We start from the raw sequence: 15,721 nt of genomic DNA, 5'->3' as shown, positions 1-15,721 counted from the left end.
TTTTTGCCCCGCCTCCCGCTGGTCATATGACGAGTGTCAACACGGAAACGTGCTTTTCCTTTGAAAACAAAACGCCACCGGTTGCTGCAGCCTTACAATTGAACGGTTAGCCACTTCTGGAGGATTTTAGAAGATTTATGTTGCGCCTTTCGTTGCTAAAACCTTTTTACAAATGTTGTCGGTTCCTACTGACTTGTGTGTTTTCTTGGCAATAATGTTCATACAGGGCAAATTGCTAATTAGGGTCCGGTAACGTTAGCCTATGTTGGCTAAAATTGAAAGGCACCTAACATTACATATGACAACATTAATCGTTGTCATATGTCATATTGTACTAATTAGATTATATGTGAATCTCTGATGATATTATGAATCTCTGAATCTTGCAGACCCAAAGGGATGCCATCTTCCGAGCCGGTCCGGTTGGGTCGAAAACGCGCCCTACCCTCCTGTCCGAACCCGCTGTTCCTCAAGTGGCTTACTGAGCTCCGGGACGAGGCAAGAGAGAAAGGACTGAAGATCCAGTACACCTACCAGAAGGTAAAAACTAGGTGTTCACCAAATGTCTGGTATTACTCGTGTTTGATTACCTGTGTAACGTTACTTATCTTCTTACGGCCCAGTTAAGGAAAAATATAGCAGAGGTTGTATAATCTCAACATCGTGTCAAAAGGTGTGTAACGTTTGATGCTACCACTTACCCTTATTATTTAGGTAAATTGTGCTTTGTTCTTTCAACCTTATGTCAAGACCCTTTTCTGATTCAAAATGAAAATCCGTGTACAGAAATCTAGGAACATAAATAGATGTCTAAGTTAGCATCTCTCTGTACAGTCCTACAGTGGCGGATATAGAGCAGCCCTCCACAAACCATAAGGTAGTCAGGACTCCTGGTTCCCCCTGGCTATGTGCGGAAGTCTCCTTGGGGAAGACGTTCAGTTTGCCAGGAATACGTAGCATAACAGGAGCCCTCATGGGGGAATGTGAAGAAACATTGTGATAAAATTGTCATACAGAAGATCATTTATCTATTACAGTAGCGGTGATATGATGTAGATTTTCAAATGTGATATATACTATTAGCATATTTTTCACACTTGAATATTTGAGCTTTTTACACACCCCAATAATACCCTGCACTTCTATGAGAACCATCAATAACAAATCACAGGTATCTGTGCCCAAAATCATTAAACTGAATACAATAAGACAGAGCACCTATATTCACACGTGAATACAACCAGCAAACACATTATATATCACCCATACTAGATAAAGGATAGGAAATCAAATATGTCTTGTCCAAAACACTTGACCTGAAGGTATTAACCCACTGACCCTGCAGTTCATGAATGACTGTTTGACCAACTGAGCTGCAACCCCTCATTCTTGCAGCTATCTTCCAAAATCTGGTGGAAAGCTTTCAATGCAAAACTGTGAAGGCTGTTAAAGCAATCACTTATATTGTAATATTCTGCTGGCCACACAAAGATGTGAAATTGAAAACCTGTGGAATGCAGAAATAGTATGTTTTGTTTTTGTTTGTTTTTTTGTCTTTTACCAGGCCATCAGCTCTTTGAATAAATACCCATTACCTCTCCAAAACGCCAAAGAAGCAAAGATCCTCCAGAACTTTGGAGATGGGATCTGTAAAATACTAGATGAAAAACTGCAACAGTATTATAGAGAAAACGGTAAGACATGGATGGATTAAATGACGTTTGCTTTAACTGAAAAATTAAAGCCAAAAGGCAACAAATGGCTGGAAAAGTAATTGCTGCAAATTGAAAACAAATGGAGGAGCTTTTGAAAATGGATTTGGTTAATTGCCAACAGGTCAGGAATTTGACTGGGTATAAAAGGAGCATTTCAGAGAGACAGAGCCTTTCAAATGTAAAGATGGGCAGAGGTTCACCAATCTGCGACAAACTGCACCAGAACATTCTGGAACAATTTCCGAAAAATATTACTCAATGTAAAATTGTGAAGACTTTGTAGATCCCAAAATCTACAGTATATAATATTATCAAAAGATGTAGAGAATTAGGAGGAATCTCTGTTTAAACCCATTGTAACAATTTCTTTTTCTTTACCTCTGCTCCAGGACAAAACGCTCCCATTCACTCTCTCCCTATAGCAGTGCCCCCTTCTGGTAGACCAGACAACAACAGCCAGGCTCCCTTGAGAAAGGTAATGTCGGCAGTTTGGTATAAATAAGGAGTGTATTAATTTAAGTTGTACCATTACATCATATGTCAAAAGATTCCAGTCAGAGAAAGAGAATGTAAAGGAGCACAGGAATATGTAAATTTATTTTTAAAACCCATTGAATACAAGGGTTCTTTAATTTTTCGTCAGAGTTACAAAATACCATATAATACTTGATGTGAGAATTTAGGTTTTAGAAGATGCATACACACAAAAATAACACAAGCAGTGTGACCACTTATCATTTATTTGCACCAAAGTCAAGAAGAACATGCAGTTAAGCTGCATCTCACAATATTTCCAAATTAGAAGAATGTTGCAGGAGATCAGGCAAAGGAGAAAGGAGGAGGAGGAAGGAAAAAGAAGAGGGAGTATGTGCCTCAGAAGAGGTCTGGGGGATATGCTGTCTTGCTCACCCTTTACAGACAGTCACAGGTAGTTTTAATATCACACGGGATATTTACAAGTATTGCTTTGTGTTCTCTGTAATCAGTATAACATTTTATCATCACCAATGTCTCCTCAGATCCCAGGTAGTAAAGGTTATATGTTTAAAATTGAACTACAAGCTGAAGCCCAGCTTCTCTGTGATAAATCTTTTACTGTGGTAAGTGAAACGCAACATACGCACCTTGACACGAGGATGTTTATTCTAACCCCTTATCTTTTACCTTGAGCAGGTTGTTTAGCATTAGTTATTGTATTCATTTAGTTTAATTTTCTCTGTCTGCAGCCAGATCTAGGCAGTAAATACACTGCCTGGTCTTCAGTCAGCACTCTGATTCAAAAGAACCTGGTGATAAAGACCCACAGCCCTGCAAGGTATACATCTTCCTCCTGATCTGAAAATTTGAGCTGATATAAGTGAGCGCTTTAAAGAACCCAGAGTGGATGACAATAACACACATTTTGCTTAAATATTTAAAGCCATAAGGCATTAAAAATATATATACACTATCATATCAGTAATTAAACAAATTACTGATATATTATATATATATATATATATATATATATATATATATATATATATATATATATATATATATATATATATATATATATATATATATATATATATATATATATATATATATATATATATGTATATATGTATATGTGTGTGTGTGTGTGACAGTCAGCCATTTCAGCACTGGTGGAGAGGAAACAATGCGGCTTATATTTTAGCTTGAAATGCATAGTTGTTGTTAGGGGCTCAGTTGGTAGAGTGGCCAAGGCAACATGCGGATTAATTATCTAATGATGAAACACGGAAAAAATGCTGCATAGCTGTTTCTAATACTATCTCAATGTTATCAGCCTCACCACTGTTACTATAACAGCTTAAGCTAACTCAGAATTTCCCACTACTGTTTCACATTAAAGGCATGCAACACATGAAAAATATATTACATTTAGTGTAAAGCATGTTGACAAAACAAAATATTTGTCACAGGAGGCACATGAAGCACTGTAACAATCACTATCAGCTCTTTTAATACATGAATAAAACAATGTTTTGTTTTTTTGACTGCACCATAAACAGATACACCACCACTACTGCTTTTTAAATTGCGAGACTTGTAGTATTAAAGCACACTTAAGCAAGTGTGCTTTAATAACACAGTGATGATGGGAGTTGCCAAATCAGTCAGGAGTAAATTTTGAACTTTACCTCTATGATGATGATGATGATATTTAGATGTGTTCAGTCTGTGGACCTTACATTTATGTAATACACAATTTTTCAAAGTCTTTTTTTCCCTCAGCAGAGGAGTTGAATCACTCTGCTTTCCTTCTCTCTCAGGTATTTCCTGACAGAAGATGGTCGTGCTCTGGCAGAGGGACTAGATTCAGCAGAACAAGGGAGAAAAGATGGCCAAGATATGGATAGAGAAGAGGTTGGGAATGAAGAAAGGGATGAAGTAGAAGTGGGTCCTGGAGTTGTGGACCTTACTGGTAGCGATGAAGAGGAGGACGAGAAGGAAGAGAACAAAAAACAGTAAATAGACACTGAGTGAGTGATTTTTTTATCTTGTGCTCGTCTTTACCCTAGAACAAAGAAAAATTGTCTTTCCAGGTCTACAGAGAGTGTGGCCTGTGACACCGATGAAGGTAGAGAAGAGGGTGGAACTGTTTCTGCTCGAGAACCTCTGGATTCTCAGCCTGCGAGCATAAAACCAAATGGAGGATGTCTCCTACCTGGAACTTATGAAATTATACTATGTGTTGACTTCATTGAGACTACTGGGTAAGAGTGTTGTCTATGAATTTGTGTCAAATGACAATCAGTAATTATTCATGCATACATGAATTTCTGTGTATGAGTGCAGTTTTATTTAAAGAGAAACGTTTACCAAGCTGTATCCTCATTCATTTTTTTGATCAGGGTTTATGTATAATACATGTATTTTGTTTGTGCAGTGGCAGCCACCATCGTAAGCAGGAGCTGGTCAAAGAACTTCAGAGAAATGGGGTGAATTTTGATATCAGAAAGCTCAGTGTTGGAGACTTTCTGTGGGTGGCACGAGAAAAGGTTGCACCTGTTCCAGGTAAGACAGACATACATAGGAGGATAAAACTAGCACAGAAATATCTGAGCAAAAGTGTGTGATGGGAATGAAGTCAGGGAACTAATTGTAGTTTCTGTGACCGAATACACTGTTGTTTTATAACCGCAAAGAGTGGCATCATCAAAAGGACTAAAATGCAAGTATGGTGTTACTTTTCCAAAAATCATGTTTAAACTGACCTGCAATTAGTGTGAACTGATTTAAATGCAAGCCACATAGATTATTTCGACCGTCCTTCACCCACGATTCAATCTGTAGCGATCTGTGCACCCTGCTGTTTACTGTATGCCAGGATTAACCTAAAGGTCTATGGTGTTAAACCTTAGATATTACCACGTACTGCTTCAGAATTTATTTTGTATTGCTTTTTGTCCATATAAGCATTTGCCTGCCACTATCAGTATTTACTTTAAGGTTGATGGTGCACGTCTCAGTGTTAACCTTTTCATTTGTCTGAATCTGAGAATCTTTTTGTTTTGGAGTGCAGACATTGTGCCCCAAGGCAAATTTAAACATTGTTATATGTTACTACTTCTGTTTGTTTTTCTAGTTGTCTCATTTTCAGTTTATCTAAAAGTCAAGTTATCTCAACTGGACTTCTTGCTTTAAATCACGTTTTAAAATGAATGTGTGTGTGTGTGTGTGTTGTTCTAAACTATTCACATATATTTTTTTATTCTTTTCTGTTTTTTTTTCCTAGGTCAGTTACGAGCACCTGCACGCAGAGAGCTCGTTCTTGATTACATTATTGAAAGGAAAAGGATGGACGATCTGTGCGGTAGCATCATTGATGGACGCTTCAGGGAACAAAAGGTTGGTGTGTTTGTGTATTTTCCTTATCACTTAATCTACCATTAATCTCTGTTGGATTAAATTTTATCCACAGTCCAACATAAAGCCTTAAAATTGCCTAACATCTCTAAGATGTTAATGTTTTATGTAAAGCTGAAAGGATGAGTCAGTTTGTACATCAGTCGAAAAGTATTCTGATTATCAAATAATCATTTGGGTAGTGTTTAAAATATAAAGCATCTATCTGTTCTTATCCATCAAGTATGGCAATCTTTGCTTTTTTAGCAAACTAAATAACTTTGGTTTCACACTGTTGATATTACTTAACATGACATTTGAAGGTTTAAAGTCATCATGAGCTTTTTCTGATATTTCATAGATTAAAAACTACTCTGTTTACCATAAAAATACTTAGAAAATGATCTGTCTATCTTTCTATCTTATCCGCTTGTCCTGCTGGGTCACAGGAGCCTATCTTAGCTGTGATTGGGTTCATTCATACCTATAGGCAATTTAGAGTCACCAATTCACCTGACGTGCATGTCTTTATTATTCAAGCAATAAGACAAGTCAGTACGTTTTGCTTAAATAAAAAACCTAAATACTCATCTGCCTCTTAGCTTGTGACAGATGTATTTCTATTAATATTTTGCTTCCAAAGTGACTAATATTTTTTTCATTTTTCACATTTTGTCTTACTGGCTATAACCAATAAATCCTCCTCCTGATACCTTTCATTCCTCCCTTAATCAGTTCCGACTGAAGAGATGTGGTCTTCGTAGGCCCATTTATCTAGTAGAGGAGTGTGGGACTGCTGCCTCACACCTCAGTTTACCTGAAACTACATTGCAGCAGGCCATCATCAACACACAGGTAAAACCACAACGTGGAATTATAAGTTGGGTGAAGAAGTTTGTGTGCAAAACATTACATGCATCCAGGTTCATGTCTGTATCTGTCTGACCATGGGCCATTCACACACGCATACACATGCCTGCAGATGAAAGAGGCCACGGAAGAGCAGACATATAAAATGTGCACTTCGGTTGTCTTTGTACAAGATTCCTCATGCAGGGTTATGTGAACGTGTGACCATGTTTATTCATGTTTTAGAACGAAATGATTTTTAACAATGTGAATAGAAAGTCAGACAGTCTTTAGGAGGCCAACAACGTATAACTCTTTGCAAAGGCTGGTTCTCACTCTCTAAAGTGAGTAAAAAAGTAAAGATTGAGTGGAGTGGCAGTGAAATGTAGACACAACATCAACAACAATGGCTCTTGGATCCCTTCGTACCCATCTGTAAAACCTTAAAAAAATATATTTTGATATAAATGTAAGAAAAACTTTAAAAATTTGACTTCTGTAACATATATATTGGGTTCCTCTAGAGTCAAGATGTGTCCTTCCAGTTATTTTTAGTCCGCTCTGCAGCAGAATGATGCACCTTAGAGCTCCTGTGCAGGAGAGGAGCAATGCAATGAAACTAGCAGGTTGATTCGAATTGGCTTTATTTTTGCAGATTCTGATCATTTGAAAAATGTTCAGATCAGCACTGATACTGATTCTTCAAATTATATCAGGGAAACTCTACACTGTACACAAAGACAAATACTTTGGTTATGAACTTATCCATCTGTTCATAATCTTAACTGCTTATCCTATTAAAGGCTGCAGGGGGTCCTGGATTCAATCCCATCTGTCACTGGGTGTGAAGTAGGGTAAAAACGAGACAGGTCACCAGTCTGATACACAGCCACACAGAGATAGACCACTACTCACACTCACATTCACACCTACAGGCAATTTAGAGTCACCAGTTAATCTAACATGCATTCCAATGGACTGTATGAGGAAACCAGACACAGATAGGCTGCAGCTGGCAGGTGTACCTTCTACCTGTGAGGCAGCAGCTTCAACCAAGCCACCACAGTGCTGCCTACTGTTTGCTTATATATGGTAAAAATAATTGTTAAAAGTGATTAGCTGTTTGCTGATGTGGTTTTGTCTGTTTAACTTTCTTTTTTTTTAATAATTTTAATTTTTGCGTTAGGTAGTTGATGGCTTTTTTGTGAAGAGAGTTGAAGATGTGAGGGAGTCAGCAGCCTACCTCACAGTTATGACACGATACCTCACTAAACTGTACCAGGTAAAACACAAACATAACTTTGACACAGCTACTGAAAAATACACACATTCTATATTTATTTAGGGTTTCATAGCTTTGTTTAAACTCAACTTGATGTCTGAATAGAAACATAGCTTGGCTTACTGCTGAAGTGAGACTTTTCTGATAAGTTTCATACTGTACTTGCATGTCTCTTTTTATATGTTCTTGCTTTCCTCTTTTTTTCTCTGTTTATTTTTATTGAAAAATAATCTCATAGGTCCAGTAAACAGAGAATAGTGGTAGATTAACTGATAAGGCAGGGTTAAGTAAACTTGGATGACCTAGGAGTACAAAAATAGGTTCTGAAATTTGTTTTGAGCTCTGAGTCTTAAAAGATAAGCTTGTATTATCAACAAATATCTCTCGGTAGTTTATGACCTGCCCATCCTTTCTCTGATGGTTAACCCAAAGCATCACTGAAGAAGTAAATCTTGCAAATGCCTTGTAAGGCTAAACAGGTGGACAATGTAGTTTTTAACAAACACACATTTGTTATGGACTGTTTTCAGCTGTGGATCATTACAGATGTGTCCCAGAGAAATAAGATATCTGGCTTTGGATAGAGAGACAACAACTTTTAGTAAGATCATTACCCAGACGGAGTTGCTTTTTTTTTTTTTTTTTTTTTGTTTGCTCTTAAAATGCTTCTTTGTGGAAACCTCGCAGACAACACTGAACTGCTACCTCAACTGCGACCTGTGTTTACACTTTTTACTTCAGAACCGTACGCTGATCTGTCGCTCCAGAGAGTTGGAGGGTGATAGGCCGGATGATGAGGAGGAGAGGGGAGCCCCATCCTGCTCTCTTATTTCTTTTGCCGAGTTCAATCATGGTGCAATCAAAAACAAGGTACATTCAATTGAAATTAATTCACATTAAAATATTGATTTTATTTAAATGCAGTGTCAACATTTGCAGCTGTGTTCGGAAATGTATGACTACCAATGTCCATCTTTTCCTTTTTAGTGTCAGACAGTGCGAGAGGTGTTTGCCAGACAGTTGATGCAGATTAGCGGTTTGTCTGGAGATAAGGCAGCAGCTATACTTGATCGATACAACACTCCACAAAGGTAACTTAGACACATATAGACATTTCATTCACTCACCAAGCGTTGCTGCCTTTATTAAATCAATGGTAGGAAGGAGTAGACAGGAAATGGGAGAGATAGGCTATGACATACTGAAGATCCCAAGCCAGACATGGACCTTGGACACTGTGGTTACATGGGATGCAATTTAACTATTCAGCGGTCTTTATCTTCCAACAGGAAGTGATTAATATGATGCAGATGCAGATTAGCGGTTTGTCTGGAGATAAGGCAGCAGCTATACTTGATCGATACAACACTCCACAAAGGTAACTTAGACACATATAGACATTTCATTCACTCACCAAGCGTTGCTGCCTTTATTAAATCAATGGTAGGAAGGAGTAGACAGGAAATGGGAGAGATAGGCTATGACATACTGAAGATCCCAAGCCAGACATGGACCTTGGACACTGTGGTTACATGGGATGCAATTTAACTATTCAGCGGTCTTTATCTTCCAACAGGAAGTGATTAATAAATGTTGCCATACCTTTGTATGGCAACATTTATTAATCACTTCACTCAGTAGTAGTATACAGTATCTCAAGGCCTTTGCCTTGAGATACTGTATACTACTACTCTCCTTTCGGCTTATCCCGTGAGTTCGGGGTCGCCACAGCGGATCATTGTCCGCATGTTGATTTGGCACAGTTTTTACGCCGGATGCCCTTCCTGACGCAACCCTCCCCAATTTCTACCGGGCTTGGACCGGCACTGCTTCGCTGGGGAGGGGGAATGGGCTGTTAGGGGTTCAGGGTCTTGCCCAGGGACACTTCGACATATAGCCAGGGCCGGGAATCGAACCACTCACCCTGTGGTCCGTAAGCAACTGCCTTTACCAACTGAGCTATAGCCGCCCCTACTCGCCTTGAGATACTGTATAACAGATTATATTTTATATAATCTATTTTCCCTTTTAATTTCAGTCTTTTGACCACCTATGACCGGTGTACAAGTGAATCAGAGAAAGAGAAACTCCTCTCTTCCATCCGATATGGGAAGCTCAAAAGGTTTGTAGAGTTTACATTAGCTGGATTCCTTTTTTTTTTCATAGAACACAAAAATTAAGAACTAAATACTAATAGATAAGACTCAAAAAACTACTCAATGACAATGGTAAGCGTAGCTGCAAATAGCTAATGAATTATTTTCTTTCTTCTTTTTCAGAAACCTGGGTCCAGCTCTGAGCAAAACAGTATATCAGTTGTACTGTACACAAGGAGCACTATCATAGCTACACACACACAGTTTGTCACTCATTCAGATATATTTTGTAAAAGATGCTCACCTACCTCATAATTTTTTTAGATCCTCCTTGACATCAGAAATTCTGTTTCTTAATTCAACAATGCTACAGTTTTTTTTTTAATCATTGTGAGTTTTCATACTATAAACCTTAGAATAATTAAGAAATGTATTGTACTACTTAATCAATAAATTAGCTTAAGTCAACCTTTTCTCCATTTTGACAGTCAACAAACTAATGAAAATTGCAAGGCTGAATTAGAATTAGAGTCAACTGATCAGAGTGGAGATTTTATCTTGTATCATGCGGGTTATCTAGCTGTCTTTGGGCTTACCTCAGGTTTTCTGGTACAACAAAGCTGGCTCACTTCTACCTGGGGTCAGTGGTGGCATAATGGTTAAAATGCCTGGAAACCTGCAATATAGCCAAAAAGTTCATTAATATCATTAATACAATACATGTAATCAAAAATATTCAACAATCTTCAAGGACAATAAACAGCCAAACTTAGCCTCTATTGGGGCCTTGACCTATCACTGGAGACAGGTCCAACCTGGGGTTGGATTTCACTCGATCAAGGGACAAGAGTCCTTTCAGACCAAGGACCCTTTTTCACAGTTTCACTGTGTCAAAGATGCAGGGTTTTGCCAATATAGGCTATATGCAAATTGTAAAAAAAATGGCATGAGCAAGATATGAATATTTTCTTAGATTTCTTCGAGAAAGCCTTAATCAAAAGCTTTTAGGAACCAAAGGAGCAACATATTCTAGGTAATCAAGATTTTTACATCTAAGACATTGCATTGATTAACAGTTTTTTTTTTGGATAATATGGAGGAGGGGGGTGGAAAAACATAGTCAGACATATTAAAACACACCTAAAAGCTCTATGATAACTGATATCTGATTCAACAATCATAGACAGCATTCTGTGTGTGGTTGAGAATAAACCACTAACATGGGACTTCAATATCTAACTGCAATGTTGGACGACAATTACAGAGCGCTTGTAAGAGGTTTTAAAGATCAGAATGGGAATTTGTTTTTTAGATACTGTACTTAGGAAAGAAAGCTGGTTTGTCCTTTAAATTGTACATTTTTAAAATACTGTTTTTTGCCAGTAAAAATACCATGACTATAAACTAACTCAAAGACTGGCAAAATTATCAGACTAATTTAAAGTATTACATGACATCCACGTTGGTGATCTTGAACTGGAGAATTGTAGTTAATTAAAATTGGTTTTAGATTTTGTTTTTGTAATTATTGTTAATTATTATTAAATACATTTGGGGGAAGCTGTTACTCAGTACATCATCTATTTGTGGAACTGTCCAACAAGAATTTCTCAGTGGCCATCAGTAAAGTATCAATTATTATTATTATGAATGTGTATAATGTGTTGCATTTATAGGTGTTACAATGCTAAATAAAAAGAAACTAAAGACGTTCTTATATTTCTACTATAAGAAAAATAATCTTGGTGCCAGGAAGAATGCATTCAGGGTTTGAGATTTAAGCCAATTTAGAAAAGGATTGACTTCAGTAGAATTGTTGTCCACAAGGAACTTTTTTTTTTCACTCAGAGTTGGACTATATGCTTGCCTTTCCAAAAAAAAAAAGATTCATTAAAAAGATTTTTAATGTAATTGTCAAACCTTTTTTCACCACGAATTAAACATTTTAACCAAACAAAAGACTTCTACCTAAAACTCGGGGGGGGGATATATTTTATCCCATTATCTCACAGGGAACCTAACTGTGAACTTGTAGTACTGTACTTGGAAAAAGGTACAAAAGAACATTTGCAAACATGCCTTTAGTAGTGTCTTACTTGGCATAGAACTGAGAGAAAAAGAGGCTAAAAAATGGGGTAAAGTAATATTTAATTTAAAAAACTGAGCAACTTTTACACTAAAAGAGTGCAGCTAGATAACTTTAGTATTGTCCACAATCACTCTACAGATACTAAAAATAACATTGAATTTTGTCTATTCATGTTTGGTTAGTTTTGAGCCAGCTGTCTGGATGAAAACAATGGCAATGCATGAATTTAAAACCATATTTAAGACTATTTATATCAACCACAAATTTTGGAATGAAATATGTCAGTCGATGTCATGTCATGCTGCTCTATTTTTATAAGACAATAGAGGTTTCTGTCAGAGATAAACAAGATAATCCAGGCTGCAGACTGGAAATTAACTAAATGTGACCAAAGATGATTTGTTGTTTGGTCACTTTAGACAAAAATAAATGTTATATATAAAAGTTATATATAATTATTATAATTTTTATTTTTCTTATTAGTATACTCATGAAAAATAGCCTTTTGGTTAATTATGGTACATTTGCTGAAATGCTTCATAATGTACAGTTTCCCTGTCAAATAAACCAATGAATTATTATTTTTTTTAGGGGGTGAAAACTATAGACAAATTATTGCGTGTATAGAAAAGAATAAACCCTACTGAAAGATTTAAGTTTAGTTTTTCCTTTAAAACAATAAGTCATGGTAAATTTAAATGTTTTCATAAACAAAAAGAGAAATGTCAAAGTAGAAGCATTTCAACAGAATCATCTTAATTATAAATACAAAACTCCAGTAAATCAATCAATACAATAAACTGCATAAAGATTTGTTCATTTTAATGTAGTTAATCCAAGTCACTCCTGGTGCAGCTTATTGGCTTCTAAAGATACACAATTCATTAAATAGAAATCAGCTGAGTGCAATGTGTTTAAAGGACTGTAGTATAAATACATCTGTATATGGTGAACCAGTGTTGTAAATACAATCTACAGCATGAAGACAAAAGAACACTCCAATAAACTCTGTAAAACGATAATTGAAAAGCATTGAATAGATTCATAAAAACTAATAATCTAACTAACTAATATCTAAATCCATCTTTAACAAATGGAATGAATATGGCACATGCATAAACCTGTCTAGAGCAGGCTCTTCTCTAAAGTTGAGTGCCTGTGCAAGAAGTGAGAAACTATGAGGGAGGCCACTAAGACAGATATTACTCGTCTGAAATAGTTACAAGCTTCAGCAGCTGAGATGTGAAACTTTAGAAGCAATGTTTTTGTTTTTTTTCTCATTTCTTTAATGGTCCATGTTCTGTTTGTTTTTAAGAACTTGTATATAAAAAAATTGTATCAAGTAAATTTTTCCTTTTCTTCTTTTGAGTTTTTCTAAGCATGAAAACTGTTCAAAGATCCCCCTCCTATTCATTCTGTAGTGATTGATCTCAGAAATAATTGATAAGCCTGGAAGTCTACTGGAAGAATTTGTGCAGATGCAGCCATTTCTCCACTGATAAGCTGTTGCTAGAGGAGTATGTAGATATTTCCTGACATCATTTACTGGACAATAAGAGGTATAAAGAGTCACAAGTGATTGTAGTACTGGTAGTAAGAAATTTCAGTCTTTTACATGTAGAGGAATACTCACCATCTATGGTGGCATCATAAGTTTTATCTCTGATTGAAATTTAAAGGGTTTGGTTGACTATCCATCTTGTTGTTATAACAGTGGTTAGCATAGTTAGTGGTGGTTGACTATTCACTTAGTTTCTTTGGGCAACCACGTCTCCTGTATCAACCTTTGTCAGCTGGTTGTTTCTAGGAGTTTCTACCGTGAGAGGCATGTTACTCACTGATTGGCTCTCAGTCGCCTTTGATTTTTCTTGATCGCACAAGTCTTGTGGGCTCATCAATGCCAGGTGATCCTTGTTAGCCTTCTATTGGTAGTGTGTCTTTGTAGGTCCACATAAAACAGTAATGTTCCCTCTCAGTGTGCTACTGGATATATGACTTAGTCTTGGGTTTGAGGCTTTGCTTTGATGCAGAATTTAAAACATGGTATTGGTAGAAACGCTTACTTTGAATGTTTTTGTCCCAGGAAAAGTAAATATATATACCAACTGTGCAGGTGAAAGAGCAAGTTCTTTCTGAATGATGTTCTTACTGAACTAAAGTCAATCCATTTACAAGTTGGCTGGAAGTTTAAACCTCACTGTATTTCTTCTGGAAACAGTCGTGGTTGTGGCCATTGGTGAACCCAATGGGGGAAACAAATTATTTTTCAAGTTTGTAATTCATTCTTTGCACATTTACCTCTATTTAATAATTGTTAAAAAAAAAAGTTTTGCATTACTTTTGTAGTACATATTCACTACACACAAAATTCTGTTAAAATTCACACAAAGCTACATACATGTAACCCCAAAAGTGTTTGTTGTAGTGCTAGTCCTGACACTTATACCTTTAGTTAACATGTTAAACATAATCGGTCTGATAAGTGTACTGGTAACTCACATGACTTGAATAAAGTATTGTAACTATCATCATAAAGATGGCCATTGGAAGGCTGATTGTTATTAACTTGAGTAAAGCTAAGAATACTCAAATTAGCCAGGTAAAAGGAACTGGTCTGGCTGCAATAGTGCACTGAATATATATCCTGACACACAAATTTAAGACTCATGTCCTGTTGGTTTAGAATCTGTTATTACAACTGGTTAATTGTCTTTGGTAAACAGTGATGTGAAAGTGCCTGTTAGAAATTTGAGAGACACAAAAGCATATGATTCTGGTATCCAAGCAGGCATGCAGCCATTATCAAATTTTTTTGTCCTGTTACATAAAGTAATACTGTTTCTGAAAAATATACCTCTGTTCGACTTTCTAGTGGTAAATGGTAAACAGCCACTTATATAGCGCTTTTATCCAAAGCACTTTACAATGTTGCTTCCCATTCACCCATTCACACTCAAACACCGATGGCAGTGGCTGCCATGCAAGGTGCTCACCTGACCCACCGGAAGCAACTTGGGGTTCAGTGTCTTGCCCAAGGACACTTCAACATATAACTGGAATCAGACATGATCCATGAATAAGACTCACCTTAAATGCATCCAAGAACTGTTGACTCGTTTGGCCAGGCAACGCTCACACTCAACCTGGCCAAGTGTGAGTTTCTGAGGGATGAACATGACCTACCTCAGCTGAGTAGTGGGAAAGGGACTAGTGCACCCAGTTTGGTAAAAAGTTCAGGTTGTAGAACAGTATCCAGTTCCAGCTAATGAGAAAGAACTGATTCGTTTTCTCTGCCCTGTCGATTAGAGTTTGTGTAGAAACTTCTCTAATTTTGAAGCACCACTTACGGATTAGCTTAAGGGAAATGAGAAATTAGTTTGGTCCGATCTGTCAGAAAGCCTTTTAACAGGTTAAACCACTCTGCACTGCTTCTGTCCTGCAAGCTCTGTGTTTTGACCAGCCATTCAATCTGTACTCTTCAAATTTTTAACTCTTCATTGTCCTAACCAGAAGTTAATCAGAGGTCGTTATTTCTACAGTTCTACTGTTTCTATTTGTTATGTGAAAGGCTCTGACAACATGGTGGCAGACGCGTTCTCCAGAGTCCATTGGGTATGATCAGGGGTGATCAAGTGTGCTCTCCTTGGTACTCCTCTTGCCTCTTCATGACCACTTAAACTACTTCCTAGGTGTGGGTTGCTGAGGTGGGAACACTTGCAGGGGATGCTGGATCTTGGAGTGTCCTTTATGGACCACCTATTTTGCTTTCAGTAAAAATCTTGTGGGTGTTGATCAAGGGGATGTTATATTAGCA

General features: G+C 37.1%; 1 protein-coding gene across 2 annotated transcripts; it reads left to right on the top strand.

Moving 5' to 3' along the window:
- Nucleotides 1-14: 14 nt before the first annotated feature.
- On the top strand, nt 15-13,254 carry mus81 (MUS81 structure-specific endonuclease subunit). Of its 2 annotated transcripts, none has more exons than XM_067524346.1 (17): nt 15-105; nt 390-540; nt 1,565-1,694; nt 2,105-2,190; nt 2,521-2,643; nt 2,735-2,815; nt 2,942-3,030; nt 4,016-4,210; nt 4,289-4,459; nt 4,633-4,760; nt 5,482-5,594; nt 6,327-6,446; nt 7,627-7,722; nt 8,464-8,592; nt 8,710-8,813; nt 9,761-9,844; nt 10,002-13,254. In XM_067524346.1, the coding sequence occupies exons 2-17, from the start codon at nt 400-402 to the stop codon at nt 10,066-10,068; spliced, it is 1,857 nt and encodes a 618-aa protein (XP_067380447.1). In that variant the 5' UTR covers nt 15-105; nt 390-399; the 3' UTR covers nt 10,069-13,254. The 2 variants fall into 2 exon arrangements, with proteins under 2 accessions (XP_067380447.1, XP_067380446.1); XM_067524345.1 differs by having other exon boundaries at nt 2,518-2,643.
- The last annotated feature ends 2,467 nt before the right edge of the window (nt 13,255-15,721 follow it).

Source organism: Channa argus, chromosome 12 (genome assembly GCF_033026475.1).
Source record: "Channa argus isolate prfri chromosome 12, Channa argus male v1.0, whole genome shotgun sequence".
NCBI lineage: Eukaryota > Metazoa > Chordata > Actinopteri > Anabantiformes > Channidae > Channa > Channa argus.
Note: the sequence above shows the minus strand (reverse complement) of the source record. Positions and strands in the feature narration are given on the sequence as shown.